Raw genomic sequence first — 24,444 nt, forward strand, 5'->3', positions numbered from 1 at the left:
GCAGAGATTTTAACAGTCTTCAGTAGGCTTAAGTTAAATAACCAAATCAATACACAATAATTATGCAGAAGGCAACGCAGTGCCACAAGTCTACATTCACTGCTATAAAGATGACAAAGTCAGCCACATAGGACAGCGCTCAGATTTCTTTTTTTCTTTTCCCTACATCAGTCATTGTAGTGCAGGATTTTAATTGGCTGTAAAGAGTTTTCCTTTTGTTTACAGCCACACCCTCATTATAGTAAATAACGTGTGGTGAAATTGTGTATTTTTGATGATAATGGACAAAACTCTTTTGTTTCCCCCTCCTGAAGCCTTACCTTTTTAGCAATGCAGAGTGTGCGGAGTCCATCTCTTGCATAGCTGTCTAAATGTTTTTGGGTTTGCCCTCTGATGTGGCTGTAGATCTCCTCAGCCTGCTCTGCACCTGCACGTATCAAGAGAACAGACAGAATGACATTTGCTGTTAATATTATTTGTCTCAGTCAGGGCTGTATGACCAAATTTATCTAACTTCTTTTGTTTATTACCTTTAGGTGTCTCACATAGGTCCATGATGACAGAATCGGCTCCCTTCGTGTAAACCACCACCTGTCCTGAAAGCGGGTGGCGGACCACCACCGACATCCTCTTCCTGTTGGAGTCAAAAGGCAGGATGTGGAGCAGCTGGACAGAGAGAGAGCCGATTCTTGGAAGATCTACCAGCAGGCTCTCTGCAGAACGTCCCCTCAAGGTGCAGCGGTATGCCTTGGCTGCGTGGACCAGAGCTGCCTCATCTGGACTCTCTGCCTCATACAGCAATTCGTCATCAGTGTCACTCTCAGAGTCCACATCTCTGGTTAGGTCCTCCACATCCTGCCCAGCTCCATCAGGGTTTGTCTTTGAATCCTTGATATCATCCTCTGCCTCCTTGTCCTCCATCTGTCCACCGTCCTCTCCTCCACTCATCTCCTCCGCTGTGTCCACTTTATGCTTCAGGTTGGAGGCTTCCATTATGCTGTCTTGGCCCGGTTCTGACTTGTCTGTAGTGCGGTTGGAGATGGCGTAAGAGGTGGTCTTTCCCCGGGAAAACAGCTTGTTGGCGAAGCTGCGAGGGCTGCCTTTGATCTGAGGAGGGGAGAGAGCTGAGAAGGGAGGGAAGCTGAGGCGCAGGAACATTAACTTGAGAGGTGTTCGAGCTTCGGGTACCTTCAGGGAAGAGGAAAAAAGAGCACATGGATTCAGTTTCTGTAAGGCAAATAATTTTTTTAGCAAAATGCTGCACTAGTTTTCAGAACATTTCTGAGATTTCAGTGGCATTTGTGTTGCCAAGTTTAAATTTATCCCATCTGATCCACTGTGGTGACATTATACAAAATACTAAAGGCAATAACTGGGTGTAGGGTATACTACTGTACGTGTATCCCATCAGACGATGTTCGTCAGCTTCACTCTATCACTATTACAAAAACATCACACATCTTTCCAATAAATCAATTCAAACAATGTAAACAAACAAATAAGGTGTACAAGGACAAATATTATTTTCAAGTGTGTGGAGATCCAAGATGAAGTGCTAGAAGCGAGTCAAATACCTGGAACTCCTCATCAATCTTAGAACTGAAGAAGCCTTTTGGATGAAAGGTGGAACAGCCTTAAGATATCCAGTTGCCTTCGCTTCTAGCACTTCAACTACCCTGACTCGGATGACTGGGAACCTATATCAACATGGAGATCCAAGTCTTCCATCTTTGATTCCTTATCACCACTCACCACATGTCGAGGCTGGCTCGGCGAGGAGACCACCACACTGTTACAGATGGCCAGAGCCAGGAAGAAGTCAGTGATGTAGGCGAGCTCCAGACTGGATGGAGGCCCAGAAGAGCCATCACTCGGGGGCAGCACAGAAGAGCTAAGCCAACTAAGCTTCCTCACCAGCTCAGGGTCTGGTACCACCTCCTTTGCCTGAACAAACAGATACAGGGCTGCACTTAATTTGGGGAAAGGGGAGAAATCCAATTTTTTTTTTCAGCAATCTCCTGTGTGTATGTGAACGTATGAAGCGGCACTCCAGTACTGCACTTTCATTAAACTGGAATACATGCTTATAGCTCTCCAGCAAACAGCAATATATGTAAGCAGTAGCCATCACTAGTCCACTGATTAATTATAAAATTGGTGGAAATCCTGGACATTGAGATGTGATGAAGACAGCTCAGAACATGCTTCACGCAGAAAAAAAAAAAAAAAAAAAAAAAAAAAAAAACTAGGAGAAAAATTAGAGGAAATGAAAACAACCTGCTGATTGTACACCTGACTCAATAAATGGTCGAATGCCCGAATGTTTGTGCAACAAAATACATTGTAGATAATCACTGTGTTTATTAGCGTGCAGAACAAATTCAGCTGCATAAGGTGCAAGAGATTTTCAATTCTGCATATGAACAAATAATGTGTGTGTGTGTGCTAGTCAGTGTGAACGTGTGTGTGAGTCTGACCACTCGGCTGCAGAAGGCATTGGTTTTAGGCTGGATGTGATTGGACAGTCGGTCCTCCTCTTCTGACTCAGCAGTGAGAGTGTGAAGAGACACGGAGCTGCGGTTGCAGCTAAGGGAACGACAGCTCAGAGATTTCCGACTGCAGCCCGACCTCAAAGTCACGGAGCGACCAGCCGCCTCTTTCTTCTCCGCCTCATACACCTCCAGCCTGCGAGCTGAGACACACACACACAACATTCACCTCACTTACAGCACACAGCTATGGAGCCTGGAGTGTAACACCAAACCCTTACGCTTTAGTCTTTTTTTTTAATGTCATAAATTAAAGCTGTCTATTTATTTTTTTACAGAATTACTACAATCTGCGTGGCTTTTATTTGCAGCTTCAGTGTTCATGTTCCTAAGGAAGCTGATTTCTGCCAATTCTGTAAAACAAAATAATGAGGAACCTTTTCAAAGTAATGGCAATTATTAAAATTTCAAATTTCATTTTCACACATTCCAGGTTTAATGTTTGTTCCGCCTGGACAGTATCTGTCTTGCCCTTATAAATAACTGGTCAGTATAGACATGTTGACATAGCAAAGCTAGCAAAGTTAGCTCACCTATCTGCTCATCTAAATGGACCAGTTCTCTCAGTTGAAAGACATTGTATTCTTTTGTCTTTGGATTTACTACTGCCCGTGTTATCGATGCTTACGAATGTGCACTTAATAACAAACGGACCGACCTCTTATAACATAAATGTGCAAGTTTTCCTCTATACAATTCATTGTAGGTCCGTCCTTTTAACCAAATTGCCAAGAACCAGAATTATACATGAACATCATGCGATTTAAAAGTTACTGGTGCATTAGGCTGGTAAACATGACTGTCCAAACTTTATCTGGCCACACATCCTTTGTTATTGTGTGTCTGCCAATACAGAGACAATACAGACAAAACACTATAATTACATAAAAACCCTATTTTACACCGGCTGTTTCTTGGTTCTATTACACTGATAAGCTTCTGAGATGACAAAAGACAGAGAGGGACAGAGTTGAAGGGACGTGTGAAGGAGGAAATGTGAGGCACAGACACCATGTGAGGTGAAAGAGACGGGTGCATGCAGGTGTTCTACAAATAACATGCAGTTACTTATAATAGTATGACCCAGTTGGTTGCACCAAATCGAGTCCTTGCACCTAAAATAAAAGCCAGCTACTTATAATTGTTCCTGGGAGTGTTGGGCTTTGCTGTACTGTGATTACATAGCTTTGTGTTCCTGTGTAAATACATCTCTAACAGGGATAAATGAAAGTCATATCAACAGTTCTTACCATTTTCCTCATGGGGATATTCAACTCCATAGATACTACAACGGCGGAACACCATCTTGTTCTCTGTCAGAGTTCCTGTCTTATCAGAGAGCAGGTACTGGATCTGACCCAGATCCTCAGTGATGTTGAGGGCCCTGCACTGGATCCTGGAGTCCAGCTGCTCATTGTACAGGGCCAAATCATTCTGGATGAAGTAGACCTGGCCCAGCTTCACAATCTCAATGGACACGTACAGAGAAATGGGGATGAGCACCTGTTGGACAGAAATGAATTATGTCTTCTGCAAGTTGAATGTATTGACAAGGCAAATACTTCAAAAACTGTAACTTGACTCACTTTGACTGAGCATGTGACAGGTGGTAAAGGTTCCATGTAAGGGCAAATGTAAATACTGACCCCAGCATGTTATCTCTCTATTCAATACCAAGTCACCAACACTGTGCCCCCCACCCCACTCAATGAGACTTGGGATATCATGTTGTATGTTTTTTTCCCAATCACATTTTCCATCTTTGGTTATAATCAAAAAGAAAAGGTCAAATCAATCTATACTTGGCTAATAAAAAGACTTAAATATGAAAGTAAAAATGCAAATTTTGGTCTGGCACTGAAACGGTCAACACTCTACCTGCAGCACAATAATCATAGTCCAGAAAACATAGAAAGCAGCCAGGGCAGGAGATGTCTCCCCGTCAATCTCAAACACAGGGTCTTCGAGGTTCTTCAGCCAGAGACCATGACCTGAAAAACAGAGACACGCAGAGCAGCTTACCACTCTGAACAACTCAAGATTTTCCATATAAATAATGGCCCTCCTGTGGTCTGTATATCATTTTAATAGTAATACCCCTACTGCTGACAGCTGTGTCATGTCGGTCAGTGTTGGGCCATACCTATAGCAGCAATCAGACACATGACGATGAGCAGGAGCACACACCACATGATATCCGTGTTCAGACGCTTCTCCAGCTGGCTGCGTTTATACCGCGGCCCGCTGTTGTTCATCATGGCTTTAGTCTCATGTCCTGAGTCGCACAGCAGGAGGAGAACAAAGCAAGTTGGACAAACCAGCATACAGTCAGAAATACATCAGTGACACGAACATTTTGAAGGAGTGGATATAAGGTTGCTTTCACACCTCACATGCCTACTTCCACTCCGATTCTGTTTTCAGACAAACTCTGGTGTGTTTGCCCATTTGGTTTGGTTTGTTTAGGTGGAAAAGCTTGCAGTCAAACTATGGTGTCAGCCAGACAAAGTAATTCCAGCATTGGGACAGGAAAGCAAATAATTGGTAGTATCACCTGAAGAAGATAGCTTTTCAACAGCTTAGCTCTTTTATTGATCTAATAGTGCTGTAGCATCCACACAAGCTATAATTTTTGACAAGTATGTCTGAAGGTCAGCTGAGTTTTCAACTGAGGTCTGAAATATAAGTGCTAACGGTCAGTAAGTGACACCACACACGCGTACGTGTAGCCAACAAAAACACTTCCATATGATGGCAATATCACAGTCCTCGGACTGATGCATGCAATGTCTCTGTAAGCTTAGGTTTATATGACAGAAATATGGGTGAGGGTGAGGACAGAGAGGAACACAAAAAAATGTTTTGTGTCACATAAAATAATTTTCTATCAACAGCTGTGTCCAACACATTGATAACATTAAACCAGACATTAATAGGAATGGTTCAGTATTTTTAGTAATGCACTTATTTTCTTTATTTCTGGGGAGAAGGATATCAATCTGATGTGTGGGTGTTTGTGTAAGTTCAGAGCTGGAGTCAGGATGCTGTTAGCTTCACGCAGCATAAAGATGAAGCAGGGACAAACAGCTACCTCGACTCTGAAAAACACCTATTATGTTTCATCTGTTTAATCTGAATTTAAGGACAAATGTAAAAATCACAGTTTTGCAAACTCACTATGACATCAGAACTCAACGAGAATTCCTTGAATGGTAACTTATCAGTATCATGTTTAGACTGTACTCCAGACTCCTGGCAGCCTCCATCCTTTGGCTAACAGAGTGACAATACCTGCATACAGTTCAAGGCTGGCAGTAGGAGTGGACGCCAGCCCCCACTCACTGGACTGGTTCTACCTGTAATATCACTTCTCAGAACAAGCACAAAGGAGCTAGGGTTTTCTGTTCTTTTCTTTATTTAATGGGATTCTATAAAGTGAAACAAACCTCCCATATAGGCTCTGTATTTTCCTGCATGTAATGTCCATGCAGATGTAAATGTAGTCAGGACATACTGCAGTCAGAATGTGATTGGATCAAACAGTCCACATCGGCATGTGCACTGTGGTCAAATCAGATCTGTCGCACGCAGAACATTTGCAAAGCGTGACTGCATTCTTTAGGTAACTCTACCTCCCTGTACTAGTTCAAGCTACTCATTAAAAAGCTACAAAAAAAGCCTTTACTGTGCAAAAGAAAAATAAACAGGGTCCTTACAGCAATATCAGTTTCAGCTTTGGCAACATATCTGCCATGTTTAGATGTGTTATTAGCAAGATAAGAATTTAAAGATGCATATCTCAGGTTCACGTAATGGGTGCAGATAAGGTGTTCAAATTTTACCGTTTTGTAAAAAAGAGATGGCGTAATGTGTACATTTTAAAATGCCATAGCAGCAAAGACCCTGATCGTCATATCACTGACAAGGCTTACTGGCATCTCAAAAAGCAAAGGAGCACTCTGTTAACAAGTGCTGAGCTGTTCTCTGAAAAATCAAAATATATAATATGGAAATGGAATATGGTAAATGCCCATTTTAATATAGTCTAGACTTTGCTGAGAGATAATTTCCATGTCAAAGTAAGGTTTTACAAATCAATACTTATGTTACTGTGTAGTTTTCTGCTCAAGTCGTGATTAATATTGAAACTGTTCCCAAGTCTGTTTTATAAATGAGCCACCCTGAGGACATGATTGCATGAATAAAGTGAGTCAGAAATTCAGCTGTATTCACTTGAACTGCAATTTTAAAGCACCTTAAAATGACACCAGCAGGAACATTAAAAAAACAAACTTTCAAACTAAACTATAAGGTAATGTAGTTACTATAAGAGATGCTGTCCCCTTACCAGCATAGACCACAATGCCAATTACAGTCTCTGTGTTGCGGATGGTGCAGCTCCTGAGCAGGAGGTTGCTGTTATGGAGGCCAACACGAGCTCCATTGGGGTGCTCCCTGTGGAACACGCACACGCACACGCACACGCACACACACACACACACACACACAACAGGCCGGAGCTAAGGCTCAGCTGCACACCGTGCCCCTGCATAATTTGATTCCTCAATAGAATAAACTTAAAAAGGAACATTGAAAACTTTATGTACAGCGTGTCCCTGGGTTATATAAATAATACACACCACAGATGGTAATACTAATTTCATATGTTTTTCTCATGGCACTGTGTACTTAAGCATACATAAAGAGTTGTGTTTGATCACTGTAAGATGAAAGGGAACTCACATATAACCTCTGAACCTGCTGAGGTCATTGTTGGGGTTCTCGCACTCAATACGACTCTGGAAGCTCTCAAGGGTCAGCTCTTCTCCCTGAAAAACACATGCATGCATGAACACAAGTGCACACACACACGCGCACACACACACACACCAAATTCAGTCAAACCTGAAGATAAATCCACATACACATAAACCGAAATGTGATGATATTAATCAAAAATGTATAAACCGTATAAGACTACCAACTGTTACACGCTCATATATTTCATATTTTTTGGAGTTTATCATGTGGCAGATGTATATATGTTTATTATTAAACATTGTGTCCATTTCTTTTTGTCTCTATGTCGCCTTCAGGTAAGTATGTTACTCACATTGTATTTTACAGTACCATCCCTTCCAAATGCCTAATAAAACTTTGCATATCAGTGTTTTTACACGAGACCTTTATGAAGTACACATTTTCCTACATAATACCGCTGCACAGGGCACACTTGAAGAAGACTAACATTCACTTTAGTAACATTATTGTTCCTCACACAAATGGAAATGAGAAGTATAATCCAGTATAAAACAAACACCATGAAGTCCAGCCTCAAAAGTTATCTTGACCAAGATCAGAAGGTAAACAAACCTCCCAGCACGTTAAATTCAAAATTGTAGCATAAACTTTTGATTTCTTTGAAAAGTTTTTCATCACTTTTGATAAGAAAACATATCTTTATCAAGGTAAATGATAAGGTGGATTTCTACAACACAAAAATGGAGCCAACAATTGGTTGCTGCTGATGTATATACATATCTGGCCATTAAAGGTCCCTCCTTATGTTCGAAGAACTGCTGCATATGAAAAAAGTTGCACAAAGCCTTTTGTACCTCTAGAGGGAGCTGTGCGAGGACAGAAGTGAAACTAAAAGACTGACTTAGACTTTAGAGAGAGACATGCATAGAAAGGAAATGGAAATGACAGAGAAAGAAGATATAAATGAAGATTTTCGCTTGGTGCCACAAACTGGGGCAAAAGCTCATCTCAGACTTATTAAACCTCTTCATTTATTACCTGCACTGGGAGGTCTAAAACAACCCGTCTCTGTTTCAGGTTGGTTTCTCCGTCTAGATTGGCAGTCTCGATATAACAAACCCCACGAGGGTCAGAGGAATACAGCAGCACCATGTCAGCAGGGATGATTTCATTACAGGACAGACGAACAAAGTCTCCGACTCGCACATCCTTCCAGCACTGTTCAGTGTAGGCTTTCTGCTTGCTGTGTGACAATATGCATAGAGAGAGAGAGAGAGAGGATTAAAACATATTGGGAAAATGACAAAGACAGCAAAGAACTTTTGGTGAACATTAGTGTTAAAGTGTAAAACAGCACAATGAGAAGACAAAAAGATACCGAGTAGTCAGTATAGTGATTATTAGTATATTTCTAGTAAGGCTTTTTTTCTTAGTACATACATATTCTGGCAGCTGTGAAAATAAACAGAAGCCTACTGTGCTTAAGCACAATTTTGAGGCACTTGTATGTTGAGAGTCTCTCTTCTTGATTACTGCAAGGACTTTTGCTGTTTTTGAACCAACTGTAGACAACGTAGGTGAAACTGACCCCCACATTAAGTTACTATAAGATGTAAGTTAATTCAGAACTCAAAAAGGGGAACAATAATGATGATTTCCTCAACACATCTTAAAAGTGACTAAAGATTGTGTGTTTCTTCCGGATTGAAGGGGATTTGTGTCATCAGCTTAAAAACGGTAATAGATAGTTTTCCAAACACAGAGTCTATTTGAAGCATGAGACAAAAAAATAATAAAAATAAAATTAAGATAGGGTATTACATAAATGGAGCCTTGGAGTACACCAGAAAAGTCAGAAGAAGTCTAAAGAGCAGTAAGGCATTTGTTAACCTTGGTATAGGTGCACAAGTGCTGTAGTGCACCTTGAAACCTTTATGGAATTGTCCAAAATGCTGTCTTGTTGTGAAAACTTTTTCCATGGCCTTTAATTTGGTGGATTTCCACATTGTGAGACAATAAACAAAAATCTTATCTTATCTTAGACAGAAACAATAACTTTGAAATAGACTGGAAGTTGTCAAGTAGGTTATGCAATATCAAGAGCGGATATAAAGGAGTGTCTTTACAAAATGCTGGCAGAAACATCCTGGAAAGCGTTACGACAATAATGAGGAGACTGCAGAGAACAGCACCTTAAAATGAAGACGTTCACAGTAAGAGGAGTGCATAAGAAGAACATGGACGCAGTTCGTATGGTTAAGAACAGAACCCAAGGACCCAGCGCCTGTGACTCAACTCTAAAACATCACAGTCTACTGCACACAGCTGCTCATTGATGATTTGCTTCCACTGATTACAACCAGTTTAAATCACCTAATCATCAACAGAACAACAATCTTGTGTCCACAGAACACAATTTGGACATCACTTCACCTTCTTCTCACCGGTCAATATTTGGAGCGCCACTACGTAAAACAAACTTCAGAATTCAATCAGGTGAAAAGAAATGGAAAGACTGATAGGAAGTGGACACAGGTGAATGAACAAGTACGATGAATACAATTATTACTATGGAAAAAATGCCAGCTGTTAAAACTACACTGTACTGCATACTGTATGTGAAATGAATCTCATGACGGTGAAACCTCCTGGTGGTATTTAACAACCGAGGTGCGGGATTCTACTTAAGCTCTCAGAGGAAAAAAAAACCCTTTATTGATAGGCATTATTCACAAGTTAAGCGAATACAATCAACAGTTAATTATTACACCCATAATCTATTCCAGGAAATGCCTGAAATATAGCAGGGTAGAATTACTGTAACTGTCACGTCATGACGTTATTCAAGACAAATGATTCCTGTTTCATAATTGCAATCAAGACATAGCACTAACATGATGTTGTGCATAAATATTCAGGAGCAGGATCTATTGATAAAGTATGATTAGACCAGAGTCCAGCTTTTTTGATACAACCTCAAAAAGAAGGCTTACCACAGTGTCAAACATTATTGTATAAAGGATATTTCTACATGGTCTCAGGAACACTTCAGAAAACTGTCAGTAAAAACACTTTGTTTGGAACTGACTGCATTCTGTTTTTGTTTTATACAGCGTCACAACTTTTTGGGAATCCGACTGTCAAAGTAATGCATTGAGCAAAGCTCTGGGAAGTCCTCACAGCTATCCACATTATTCATAGCTATATTATTATATATTAAATGACATTTAGTTTTGGACCTTAAATTTCAACTCCATGCAGCTTTATGTTTTATGCAGTGTGGGTGATCAGCTAATGTTCCACTGCAAATTCTTGAGATCAAAGTGCATGTTTACTTATTTTATTGCACCTTATTACACTGTAAACACACAAGTGAACTGTGTTGTCTAGACTTAGATGCTGTTGGGAATGGTTTGTCAAGCAGAAGTACCGTATATGTTGACTACAAGAAGTGACCTACCACCCAAAAAGTTCACTGACATTTGGATGCTGAAGTTCTCTTTATTTGTTGCTGTGAAACAGTCTTACTCCAAGTCCAAATATGGTATATAGAAGATAGTGAAAGCAGTTATCTCTCACTCCTTACTCTGTGTTAACCACTATGTTTTGAAACTTGTGCTTGAAGGTTCATTCTTGTTTCATGATAAAATTTTTGCTTGCTCTTGTTTCAGTGACCATTACACTGCCAACTACAGCTACTAAAGAATGACTAAATCTTAAGTGTCCACAAAGAAAAGACATCTCAGATGATAGCTGCTATCAGATCAAACTGACTGAAAGCAATATTTAACCTACCAGCTGTAAACATGACAGAGAAGTCCGTTGATGAAATGGTCTGACTTAAACCTGCGAAAGTCTTCCCAGATATCTTTGACAGCCGTCACTGTCAGCACCAGTATGATTGGAACTAGAGCAATCTCTGGCTGGAAGGCCTCCACCATAGGAACAAAATTGAGAGCAGCAAGGAAGATGAAGTAAACATTGGCAAAGCGATGGACTTGTTCGAACAGATTCTTGGGCAGGAAGGAGAGGAGAGAATATTTCGTCGTCCGAATCTTGTTGTTTTTATATGTCTTCAGGAGTCCACTCAGTTCCTCATCCTCTGTAAAGGCAGGTACTACTGTCCTCTTCTTCCGTGGACGCTCCTTGGTAGAAAAAAGCCGGCATGAACATTTCCAGTTATTCATGGGTCCACTGCTCCAGTGGATCCAGATCCGCCTGCCAAGGTGTGTCTTCACTTAGAAACCTTAAGTACCTTCAACTGTTCTCCAGATGTAATTTTAATTTAGCGTTCATGCTGTCACTTTGTAAGAGGTAGTTCTGAGAAGGAACCCTTTCCCGTGTCTCTCAAATAAAGTCTTAGACATGGCACATGAGGCGGGAATGGGAGGGATCAGTGGATAGTTAACTACCTTGGTGACGGAACTGCCACTCCTCTAAAGGGCACACATGCTGTAAACGAACTCAAGGTTCATCTTTTACAACTGCCTCAAAAGACGCAGGCAGCAGGAAATATGCTGTTGATTTCCTGACAGTCTTTCAAGACCACCATTGACACACATCTTTTTAACCACAACTGACAATATAATATATTGCTTCCTTATCAAAGGGAGTAAAGAGAGCATAAAGTTTTCAGACGGGAATGAAGACAGAGGGGCCATCAGTGAAAATGCCTACCCTGCCCCTGCCGTAACAAGAGGCAAATTAGACTACTAACTTAATTAAAAGAGTTTGAGATGGTTATTTAAAATAAGTGTTGTTACAAAACAGTAGTTCTGTTTGTACACTGATGTGACTGTGATTTGACTGTTTGAATGAATGTTGGAGAAGCTGAAAAGCCACTGAAAGCGGTATTGTCTGGAACTATTAAACTTGGTCTCTGACATTCCACTGCTGTCATCAGAAGCTATAGTTGAAACTGTTCTTGTGCTTTAGTTTAAACCAGCTGCTGTGGCCCATAGCATATACCTAAAGCCCATTATAGGTTATCGGTCTGATGTCTAACTTACACCTGAGGTTTTACACTGAGGTTTGAGGCTATGGTTTTTAGAGATTTCTACAGCTCAAATCGGTTTATTAAGTTCTGAAAGTTAAAAACCATCATCTGTGGTTTTAAAAAAGCAACACTATCACAATAAGTGTCAAAACTGATTCAGCAATGTGTGGTTAGAAAGATGGTTTATCTGACACAGTTCCTATTTGACTTGAGAAACGAGGATATATTCTGACAAACATGAAGCAGCAGTCCATTACCTGCAGACCCAACTTAAATTTACAATATTTTCACCCCTTTACCTTGCCTTCAGACAGCTCTTTCTAATGAAGAACTGAAGTTCTTTTTAGTTCTTTACCTCATAGAACATGGCAGTCTCTGGTCCACTGTTGCCTCAGTCAGTGGGCTTGATTGCATAATTGTGTGACTTAGGTGAATCTGAACTCTAACACACTTGAGAAGGGTTTTTGTACATAATCTGCATGTAAGTACAGCATATATCACGTGAGTTGACTTATGAGACTTTTACACAAGTTTAAATCCATAGTGCATCACAGCTGTGCAGAATACTGAAGGTGGAATTTGTCACTGGAATTGCCCCTCCAACTGATAAAGAGTCACTCACCCACAGAATACTTCCACAACATTGTTGTTGACCTTCTTATCGAACAAGTAGCGCCTGTAGTCTTCCAGGGCATCCTTGATGGCAATAACAGTGAGAACTACCAGCAGAGGAATCATAGTAATTTCCTTCTGAAAGGCTTCAACAACTGGTACCCAGTTCAGTAATGCCAGGAACAGGAAGTAGAGGTTGGCAGCTCTACAAAGGAAAGTCCAGAGCAGTAAATTAGTATGTAGAACCTACAAATGTACAAAAGGCTGTGAAAGTGTAACCAGGTGCTACCAGACCACTTCTAATGGTGTACTACCAGACCAGTTGGCAGGTTGGTTGCTATACCATTCTGATTTAGTCTAAAATACACTAGTCAGACAAAAGTATTGGGATGGGGCTGTTTTTCTGGGGTTGGTCTAGGCCCCATACCTCCAGTCAAGGGAAATCTTAAAAATTCCCACATAAAAAAACTTCCAAAATCTTGTGGGAAGCCTTCCCTAATACTTCTGTCTATATAGTGTATCTCAAAAGCTGCTAAATGCATGGCTATTAGAAGTGTGGTGTTTAGAAAACTCAGGACTGAACAGAACTAGCACTTTCTACCCAAATGATCAGAATTAGAACCAGAAATACTTTATCGATCTCTGGGGGGGAAATGTGGTCTATACAAGACCATCATCATCAATCACTGCCCATTTAAGAGACCAAAACTAACAATGAATTATGGGCAATGAATACCTCAAAGAACACAATGATTCTGCAGTGGACAGAACTGCATGTGCTGAATTTGATCTTTGAAATACAGACAAATTCAGAGAAAGGCACCCGTTAAATCAGACACAACTTCATTTCGTTTAGGATTGTTTTGCCAGATTGAAAATGTCTTAACTACGGGTCCATCTGGCAGAGACAAAATGAGTGATCTCATTCAGGTAAGCAGGTTTAACCTGCATCACTACAATCTATAGCAATGTAAAATGTGCTTGGTGAACCAGCAGAGTGGGAAGCAAAATGTTGCTTGGATATCCCAACAGGTAGTACAACAAACAGTCTTTGAAAAATTAACATTTACCTTAAATGGGGTAAAACTTGCAGAAACACTCGACTGTGTGGTCCTTTAATACAAATCTCAAATATTTCAGATTAAATAACCTTTGCCAGAGCCAGAGAATTTCAAGTATAATATAAAGTTATTAGAATTATTACTTGTGTTAAAAAAACCAGCTCTCACTAGCAAATCATAAAATCAAAAGTAAGTGTCTCGTTAATTTATTCTGTGCTACTTGCACAAGTAAAAATCTGACCTGTGGAACTGCTGAAACAGGTTCATGGGGATGAAAGTCAACAAGTTGTACTTGGTAGTGCAGATGGCATTGCCCTTATAGCTTTTGGAGATGTCTTCATACTCCTCTTGGTGGGACCCGTGGCGAGCAAACACTGTTCTCCTCTTCCCCCTGACTCTCTGTGGGGAGGTGTGGGCATCCAGTGAGCTTTTGTTTGGGAGGCCATCAGGGGCAGAGTACCAGCCTCGCCCTGAGTCTCCATTTAGCAGCTGCCGACATCGATGCTGCACCCAGTGGAGCCGCTCCATCTACACATCAGAGGCTCTAGCTGAGCTGTCAGACTTCACAACGTCTTCATCCTGCAGAAAGATAAGTCTGGTGTTATGTCACAAAAGCTATAAAAAGATCCCAACCAGCAATGTGGTCATCAATCTCTCAATACATGTCTATGGTTAAATATTTAAGGTCAACATGTAACACATGCATGTGTTTTAGACTATTCCACTATTCCATAATTGGTGCTCTAGTGAGTATTTAGGGCAAAAGAGAAAGAAAAGAGAAAAAAAGTACGATTGTGTTCATAGTAATAAAATAAAATAGTACTGCTACAGAGGAATAAGATTCTATATAACAGGATGAAATACAACATTTCTGTGTCAGTCTTTCATACACACACACACTACCATATGTCTCTCTGCTGCAAGTGTGCATGACCAGGCTGAATGCAAAGAAATGAATTATGGAAAGTATAGGGTATGCCTATTATTTTCTATATTAAAGTCATTGCATATTTACCCTTTATCAGTTAAATGACAATGTCAATAAAAAAAATACAACCTCTGTTCAAAGTCTTCAGAATAAGTCTACGGGCAGGTCACATGTTAAAGGCCTTTTTTATTGTGTTTGTTTTCCCGATAAAATGCATCAGGTGACCAATAACAGACAACACCACAGACAACGTACAATGACGCAAATACATCACTAAGACACTTTACATCCCCAAGACACGACAACATACAGCTCAGATTAATGACAAAACAGTGGGGTAGTGACAGGGGTATTAGATACACTGGGTACATATGACAATGATAAAGTGTGTGTGCATGTTAGTAGGTGTGTGTTTAGGAACTGTGACGAAAAGAAAGGATAAGGGAGAATAAAAGCAAAAAGGAAAGGGAAGAAATAAAGAAATTTGTGGTGGTAAGGTTAAGTTGTAGAAATGCGGGAGGAATATTGAATTTCCATTACAACTGGGAGAGATACTGATGGGCATGGTTCCTCAGGACACAGAGATAAAGAGCCCCAGAGCCATAAAAACGTGACACAAAGCAATGCCCTGTGCCCCTTCCTGCAGCACTGCAGCATCCAAACTTGGCATCACTGTCTTGGTGTGAGGGCTCCAAGTGATTAGTTTGAAGATATGGAAATGCTGGATCATCAGTGTCCTCATATACTTCTGAACATTGCATAGCTTGTCACATTTGAATAAGTCATACTGAGGAGTTATCTTGCATGTTGTCTAAAGGGAAAGGGAATGTGACATCATCAACAGCAAATCAGTCCTTTTTGGGATGAATAGATCCCAGCAATTGTTCACGCAGTGCCTACATCTAAATCTGACATTAGTTAACTAACTTTGACCACGTCAACCAAAGTTTCTTTGCACCAACTATAATTTCCAACCCTTACCGTGGTTGCTATGCACAGATACTGCAGAGAAAAGAAAAAGTTTCTAAATGTTGAGGCTGCATGGGAATAAAAAGTGTTGTACTCTAAGGTAAAATTTTTCTTTATCTGTGTTGTACCTGGTGATAGGGTTCCAAAACATAAGAAAGGTGGTGAACACGAACACAAAGTGTAAACAGAAATACTTCCAAAATGATTTATTGTGCTACTGGCTCCAAGTTACCTTTTTTGGGATACCAGACGCCACCTGTACACTGTCACCACCCACTAAACACAGTTCAACTCTGTTAAACTTCTACATGGTCAGTAAACACTGTTGTATATCGGGCTGCATCAGCCAATTACAAACAACAATCTAACAATAAAGTAATAAAGTAAAAGTAAAAATAACTGCCACACTGTGCGTGTGGGACACAAAGACAGCAGGGTAAAAGCTTTAACATCTTCTCACTTTTGGATATGGGGAGATTATTACCCAGGTATGTAGTTAAAATGAGACATTTTGCCAGTTATATAGGCGACAACAATAATATTGACGTTATACATAGAGTCCATGTATTGATGATATTACTCAGGATCTCGGCATGATTGTATCCACAAAGTTAAGAGTGCCACCGGCTTGACTGCTCACTGTAGTATCAAAAAGAACTGCTGAACCAAGACAAAACACCAAGCACGGAATAAGAATTTAAGAATTTCCCTTCAGGAATAAATAAAGGAATTCTGAAGATTGCAATCACTAAATGTTGCAGCAGTGAGACACAAAGGTAGGCTAACGTTATGTGTTTGAGCTTGTTAAATGCCAGTAAATTAATTAAGTAAGATCAGTTGGTGTTTTGTTAGCATTTGGTTTTGTAATATACCACTCCATTGCCAAGAGCTTCTCTTTATATCATTTAGATGAACTTTAAAAAAACTGAAAAATCTGATACTGAATGATTGAAACATGGCAAATGACGAATGAACTGCTCCAGTGGCAGTTGGCGCCAGCCCAGAATTCTCCTTCTCTATTTGTTAGCCAGCTAAGTTCTGCAACTTCAAAAGACTCACCCAGAGTCCTCACACAATGGCAACAACCCAAAATTGTAAATCTGGAAGCTACAAAGTCACATGACAGGAGGCAAAGTACATCACAGCAGCCCTGGACTGCTCCATCTATCACTGTCTCCTATGTACATAAAGTGGATTGGTTGAGGATTTGTTGTGCTTCTACTGTTTATACATCCTTAGTGTTAATTCGATAATACATGTCAGGTTATTTCATTTCTGTAGTTTAATAATGCTTGTCACACCCAAACGCATGTCCATATCAACTTTTTTTTATTTATTGTCATTCATTTTTGATATATTGTCAGGGTTTCATCCTCTTTTCTGGTTAATCCTGGTGAGGTTACGCTGAAGGAGACGGTTGTCTAATTATAACTAATAAACAGTGTAGTGGCAGTTTTAATCTCTTTGAAACTGGCGTGACTTCGTCCTCTGAATTAACACCCTACTCACTGTCTTCTCACCCAGATACCATTTGTTCATGTGTCTTTGTTTAACATCTAGACTGAATTACACAAACTCTGCAACACCAGTCCTAGAGTGAGATGGGAACTATCACCTCTGTCTTTAAAGTCCAAACCCTTTTTACAGAATACACAACTCGGCGGGAACATCCTGGGGTGAAGCAGACAATAGTGGTAACAGAACAAAGAGGTGTAAAACATATGTTGGGGTATGTGTCTCTATCTATAAAAATGTAGCTCTCCCCATGGTTGGGGTCTTTACTCACTCTGACTGTAACTCTGTGTGACGGTTGACCTTCTTTTGCAAAGGAATAAAAGATCTTGTCGGCCGGCAGAAGTCTCTATTTCATTCTTCACCAGCAGGAGGAAAAACTTCCACAACAACAGTTGCACAGGCTGTAAAGTGCTGTCTATTTTTATCCTTGCTGTGCCAAAACAGTGGTCTTCTGTACATGTAGCTGTAAAGTTACAGGGTTATGGTGATGACACATTTTTGTGTGTGACTCACTCTCACCATCACCCGCAAGCACTCACATGTGAGCCCACAACAACAACAATGGCGGAAGGCAGTGGGACTGAATCAAACGATGCGGAGCAGCTCGTTCCTAGAAGAGGTTCAACTTCTGTCGCGTGTGAATGGTTTGGGTTTGAAACGTCTGACCTTGAGCAGAGTAGGGCTGTTTGCAAGGTGTGCAAAAACACAGTGAAAACCAGAGGAAGTAACAAAACAAACTTGTTTAATCATCTAAAACATCACAATAAGCCAGAGTATGATGAAAGCCGAAAAATGTGCAACGAGGCCACAACATCGGCTACAGCCAAGTCTCCTCCAGAGGGAAAGTTGAGGGTGAACTGAACAGATATCTGCTTGGCCAAACAGCAGATGGTGATAGTGATCCTCTTGCATGGTGGAATATCCATCCATCCATCCATCCATCCATTTTCTATACCGCTGTATCTGTCAGGGTCACGGGGGAGCTGGAGCCTATCCCAGCTGACTACGGGCGAGAGGCGGGGTTCACCCTGGACTGGTCGCCAGTCAATCACAGGGCCTGGTGGAATATCCACAAGGTGAAATTCCCTTGGCCAAAAAGTACTTGTACATCCCTGCTACAAGCATTGCCTCAGAGAGGGTTTTTAGTGCTGGGGGGAATATTGTGACGTGCCAGAGATCTCTTCTTAACCTTCCATGGTTGATATGATGGTCTTCTTGACCAAAAATCTCACCAAGGTGTGAGCATAGCACAGGACTCACAACCATTGTTATGGTGTTTGACCTGTTCAAGATACTCCTGTCTACCTCATTTTGATGCATTGTTGTGTGTATTTGTTTTAATTTAATTTCCTTATTTTTACATATTTTTTATTCTTGTTTTCTTTTGCACAGTTGTCTAAAAATCTTTTCATTTGATCTAATTAATTTTATTTCTGCTGTCATGCTGTTCTACATGTTGAAAGTAGGCTATGTGAAAATGCACTTGTGCAGGTTGATTTGCACAGACATGCATTTAGACCTGAAATTGTCTTGTTTGTAATATTTCAGTTTATTCCTGCTGCTGTTCTACAGTGTGAGTAAAAAATGCACTAGTGTGTGACATATTCCAGTCACGGATTTATTTGCACAGATCCATTTTTATTTGAACTTGAAGTAATCACTGATGTGACTTTTTTCTGAACTTGTTTCTGTTTAATTTTAATCCTTTGTGACTTTAAGATGAGAAAATTTGAAGGGCAAAGTTACTTTAACTTTTTGCTTTATTTTGAAGCGGTTTGTGCATTATGCAATGCATCTGTGCACGCAGTTATCAATTAATACTTTAATAATTATATTTCAAACATGGCTGGTTGGTGACCAATCACTGCTTACCATTTTAAACTGTTAGAATGAAGTAAGTAGCTTGACTTATGATTTGTCAATATCATTTAAGAACAATGTTTGTGGTGTAATAGCGTAACTGATTTAGAGTCAAAAACATGCAAGTGCAATTGTCATCAATGAATCGTCAAATTAATCGTTAAACACCATAAATAATCGGGATAGATTTTTTTGCCAATATCACCCAACCCTAATGTCAGGGTAAGATTGCCTCCTTTACAACATGAGCTCAGGGGGGAATAGAAGCACAATGAAACATCCATCCATCCATTTTCTATACTGCTTATCCATCAGGGCCGCAGGGGGGTTGGAGCCTATCCCAGCTGACTACGGGCGAGAGGCGGGGTTCACCCTGGACTGGTCGCCAGTCAATCACTGGGCCAACACACAAAGACAGACAACCACACACTCTCACACTCACACACTCACACCTAGGGGCAATTTAGAGTAGCCAATTAACCTAATGTGCATGTTTTTGGTATTGTGGGAGGAAGCCGGAGAACCCGGAGAAAACCCACACAGGCACAGGGAGAACATGCAAACTCCACATAGAAGGGCCCAGACCGGGATTCGAACCTGGAACCCTCTTGCTATGAGGCGACAGTGCTTACCACTGCACCACCGTGTCGCCCAATATGAAACAGCTAGAGGCTAATGTTGAAGCACATGACACCTCAAGTCTCGAGTAATTCTGGGAGTTTCCTCACACATTTCTAGGCATGCTGATGTCACTTTGGGCAGGCCATCAAGCCGAGGAAGTGTGAACTGTAACAAGAGAACATGTGACTGAAACACTGTCTACAGCACCTGGCCTGACTGAAAGACACCTGACCTCACAGTGCCTCACTCTGATGAGCAGTCTAACATTACAGTGAGACAGGTACACTGCATAATGGTTGCTTTGTACACTTGTTTGGTCCCTAAGTAGTGACCAAAGGTAGATTTGTGCCCGAAAGTGTCAACGGACCTTAGAAAAATGTTTGTTGTTTTCAATGGACTATAAGAAGCTTGTCTTAGCAATTGAAAACACTGTTACAAAGAGCATGACAGAAAGAAAACCAAGTCAGAGAGAAACTAAATAAAATAAAATAAAATAAATCACTAGGTTCACCAGATAATATCTAAAAGTTGTCCATCTGGTGTATGGTACAGACTGGGTAGTGTACCATTGGGTTTTAAAACCAGAGGGCTGTATTATGATGCAAGTACTACCCAGAATTATACTGCTGACAGCTGGCCTCACTGAGCTTAACTACCACAATCTTACTAGTAGTCACAGGAAGGTAGTTTTCAACTAGATAAGTCAACCCAGGATTTCCCAATGCAGCCACGTTCAAATAGAAGAGGCAGTGTTTGGAGGATGTGACCAATCACAAACATGATAAGTCTACTGGCAGCTGAGCAGCATATTTTACAAACCAAGAGCAAACAATAATGTTAGACAAATATGAAGGCACTTATTACATAATCTAGGCCCAAAGCAACACAGCTGCATCTTGTAAATGCAGACAGGACAGCTTGTAAAAATCGCAGACTGGACAGGGTTAGATCTGATTATATTTGTGTATCTTATTAAATGAATGTTTTCCTTATATAAATTCATATGGCATATATTTTACAGTTTTAGCCTTATTCTTTCAGCAGCAACTTGGGAGTGCTTAGGAGCACATAATATCATATCCCGTAGTAACATCCATCCATCCATTTTCTATACCGCTTATCCGTCAGGGTCGCGGGGGAGCTGGAGCCTATCCCAGCTGACTACGGGCAAGAGGTGGGGTTCACCCTGGACTGGTCACTAGTCAATCGCAGGGATCCCGTAGTAACATTTAAACCTAACCCTTGTAACTTTACAGCTACATGTACAGAAGATTTAAGGGGAAGATAAAGGAGGGACCCCAGCAACGGAGGGACATTTAGGTTAAACACACGACTCCATGCATGAATTTAACTTTGCACATTGCGTACGGCGCAGGACACAGGCTGGCAACGAAGGAATCGGCCATGCATTACATTACTTCAGCTCCATTCATCCAGTCTGACAGTTTTGAAACAGAGTGGAAGATCTGGATTAAACAAAATAATAAAATACAGCAAGACAAATATGATGTCAAGGAGGCGGGTGACGTCTCTTCTCGTGTTTCAGTTGAAGCTATCTACGCACACATACACTTGTTAAATTCAAGGGAAAAAATGTATCTTGTGTGACCTAATCTTTCTAAAGCCCCCCCCAACCCTTAACTACAACACCCCCCCCCCCCCGGCATGGCGCTCTCTCACAGAGCTGTGACATGTCTAACCTGCTTATCATCATTCTCAGCACATGGGTGACAGACTGATTTACGCTTGCGATAAAAACTGAAGCTACTGCACATGTTCTTCTATAATATAACAGAAAAAAAAACACAGGGCCACAGCATAAATACACAAGCAAAAGGTTTTTGTGAATTACTTAAAACACGTACAGAGGGATGAAAATATCTGCTTTATCCCCAAACAATATCACAAGCACACGATATGTTCTTATGGTTGCCAGCTTAGGAGTTCTAGCTGCAACTTCCTTCTGGAATCAGCTGATACTATGTGTTGTATGCTTGTTTGGTTGTTTAAATATCTAACTTTGCTCACAACTGTGGATTATCTTGAGTAACCTAGTAATGACTTCTGGAAAGAGACATTTTTGAGGGCACTTTAAGCACCACAAGTGAAGTGCCATTTACTCCCATTATTTGAGACTGAAAGCAGACACATGTACAGCTGGTATCTCAAAACTCCCACCGTCTTTGATATTGGAGTGAACTTTCCCCATAAGGCCTAAAATCATCTTCAAAATCATCATGTCAGGACTTCATTTCAAACTTCTCTTTCTCAAAACTGCCCAAACCTAACTAACCAGATGTGGAGTATATAGTAGGGGAAGTGAATTTCAAAAAGTCCCAGCATGCATCCTCCTTCAGAGTTAAAAAAAAAAAAAAACACTTCCTGATAAATAACTTCTTTATAACGTGGATTTATGAGAAGTGTAAGAAGACAATCAAAAACAATCAAAGTTTTTTCGGCAGCTTTGAAACAATAGACATTCTTAATTGACTCACAGCGCCAGCTGCTGTCGGGGAAGGCAAAGCACAACAGAAGGACGGCGGAAAGAGTCCGCCAAAATCCCAATATTATTTTCATCTCTGCATGATACATTTTTTTGCGCTTGTAAATGTACTCCACTCTGAAACATGTTGTATTAGAGAACTGCTGTGTATTGGTTTGATAGGTACATTTTATAGGACCAAATGCATTACTAAGTTAATGATGTTCTGTGTTTGCAAAACACATTATGCTTGTTAGCGAAACATTTGTAAAACATCTTTTGTTTGTTTGTTAAGTTTGTTTGTCAAGTTCTGGCAGGAGATCGACTCAACAGAAAGCAACCCACTCCCATAATCTCCACTTTTAACTCTTGGTTTATATGAAACCCTTGCTCTACCTTTTCAAACATGTTGATAGATAAAACCTTTAAATTAAAAATGAGGAAGTTACTGTACTATAAGCTGGAGGCTCCTGCAACCCCCTGAAGAATCCCTGCAGGTCCCCAGACTGCAATTTGAGAGCAACTGACTTAATGATGTCATATTCCTTTTTAACTATAAGATCTTTTGTTTATTTGTCTAGTCATGCCTTTTAACTGTAATCGGCATCAATACTGCCCCTTCACAGAGTGCTACACATTTAATCTGCCGCTTTACACGAAACTGCCTCTGGTTTCCTGGTTTCAGTCTTTCCACTTGATTATGGAACCTGGCTGTAGAGATTTCCTCCCACTCAGGCTCGAGACATTAGCGATGTCCAGCACCGATGTAGTGTCATAAGGCCTGGTTCACAGTTGGTGTTCCATTTCACCCAAAAGGTGCTGAATGGGGTTGGCGAGTCAAGTTGCTCCACAGTAAAGTGGGAAAAAACTATTTTTTATTGAGCTGACTTTTTTTTCTAGTTTCTGACCAGTAAATTCTGTTTACAACAAATACAATATGTCTGGCTTGGAGTATTATAACATTTAAGTGCCTAAAAATGAAAAAAAAAACAAAACAAAACAAACTCAGGCCAGTCAAAGTGTTGTATTCATACATTATTATATATTGCACCTAACTTCACACGGGTAGGATTTAGTTTTAGCTGTTTGTGAGCCTTCCTGTGGCCTAAAAGCTGCATATTTAGGTTTGCCTTTGCTGTGTCAACATATTTGCAGTACAGTTGACAAACGCTCCTACCGTGTGGTCTCCAAACGTCTCACAGTGAACCCAACCAGCATGAAACCATCTCTTTCCAGCTAATTCAGGCTTTAGATTAAAACTGGACGTGGAACTACTCAACTTCGCTGCACAATACCCGAGCAAACCGCGCCTGTTTGTCCAACTTGCATCATTTCTCATTGAAAGATTCTTGCCTTTTGACACTTTTAACCCCCTCGCTGCTTTATGTCAACAGTCGAAACCAACAAAGCAGTAGAGACACACGCAGCTACAATTTGCTTCTTAGCACACAGAGTTATGTTACAGGATGAGCAACACTACGCTCTCTCGATTCAACAGAGTTCAGGACTGTCAGTGGAGACAATAGGCCCACAGTACACAGCTCGACCCCCCCATATTGTCCACAATTCAAAGAAAGAATGAGCAAATCTGCGAGCTTCTTCAACACCTGTTTAAACACGAAGCAAGGAGACAGGGACAGACGACACTCACCCGGTGTATTTCCATACGCTGCCTGTTGTAACAACAGCGACTGAGTCCCTTCAGAGGCAACCACCCCGCGAGTCACCAAGCAGGATGTGAAATACTAGTCGCAATCCCTGAGCTGCCTGACCTTCCGTTTTACACATTTTTTATCAAATCAACAGTAATAACTGCATAGTTTGATAAGAGATAATATAACAAAGTGATTGTCGGACCGTTATATTATATTCGGCATCAAAGTGCTTCACCGTCTAAATTTAAAAATATATATATATTTTAGACTTTTACTATTGGTTCACTCTGCCTGTTGCACCCGTCAACGACCAAGGACACGCTAAATTGCTAGATTTTGAAATTGAGTTCTTTATATAGAGAAAATAACAGAAAAAATACTAATATATATGTATATCGAATAATATGTAGCCTATAGCGCTGTTTTTCCATCAAC

At 40.6% G+C, this 24,444-nt stretch overlaps 1 protein-coding gene across 2 annotated transcripts in view; it reads right to left on the reverse strand.

The window, feature by feature from the left end:
• Positions 1-24,444, reverse strand: part of atp10d (ATPase phospholipid transporting 10D) — a 31,210-nt gene that overhangs the window by 6,680 nt on the left and 86 nt on the right. Inside the window, exons 1-13 of one of the 2 annotated variants that reach the window (XM_046414024.1) lie at positions 24,006-24,435; positions 14,221-14,558; positions 12,929-13,123; positions 8,349-8,553; positions 7,293-7,378; positions 6,898-7,004; positions 4,693-4,824; positions 4,428-4,540; positions 3,800-4,052; positions 2,478-2,692; positions 1,753-1,944; positions 531-1,188; positions 321-427 (exon numbers count right to left, since the gene is read on the reverse strand). In XM_046414024.1, the coding sequence (XP_046269980.1) occupies positions 321-427; positions 531-1,188; positions 1,753-1,944; positions 2,478-2,692; positions 3,800-4,052; positions 4,428-4,540; positions 4,693-4,824; positions 6,898-7,004; positions 7,293-7,378; positions 8,349-8,553; positions 12,929-13,123; positions 14,221-14,507 (2,550 nt within the window). In that variant the 5' untranslated portion in view covers positions 14,508-14,558; positions 24,006-24,435. Of the gene's footprint in view, positions 1-320; positions 428-530; positions 1,189-1,752; positions 1,945-2,477; positions 2,693-3,799; positions 4,053-4,427; positions 4,541-4,692; positions 4,825-6,897; positions 7,005-7,292; positions 7,379-8,348; positions 8,554-12,928; positions 13,124-14,220; positions 14,559-24,005; positions 24,436-24,444 lie in introns of those variants that run through there. The other variant, XM_046414025.1, reaches the window with a different exon arrangement.

Source organism: Scatophagus argus, chromosome 15, assembly GCF_020382885.2.
Source record: "Scatophagus argus isolate fScaArg1 chromosome 15, fScaArg1.pri, whole genome shotgun sequence".
Lineage (NCBI taxonomy): Eukaryota > Metazoa > Chordata > Actinopteri > Scatophagidae > Scatophagus > Scatophagus argus.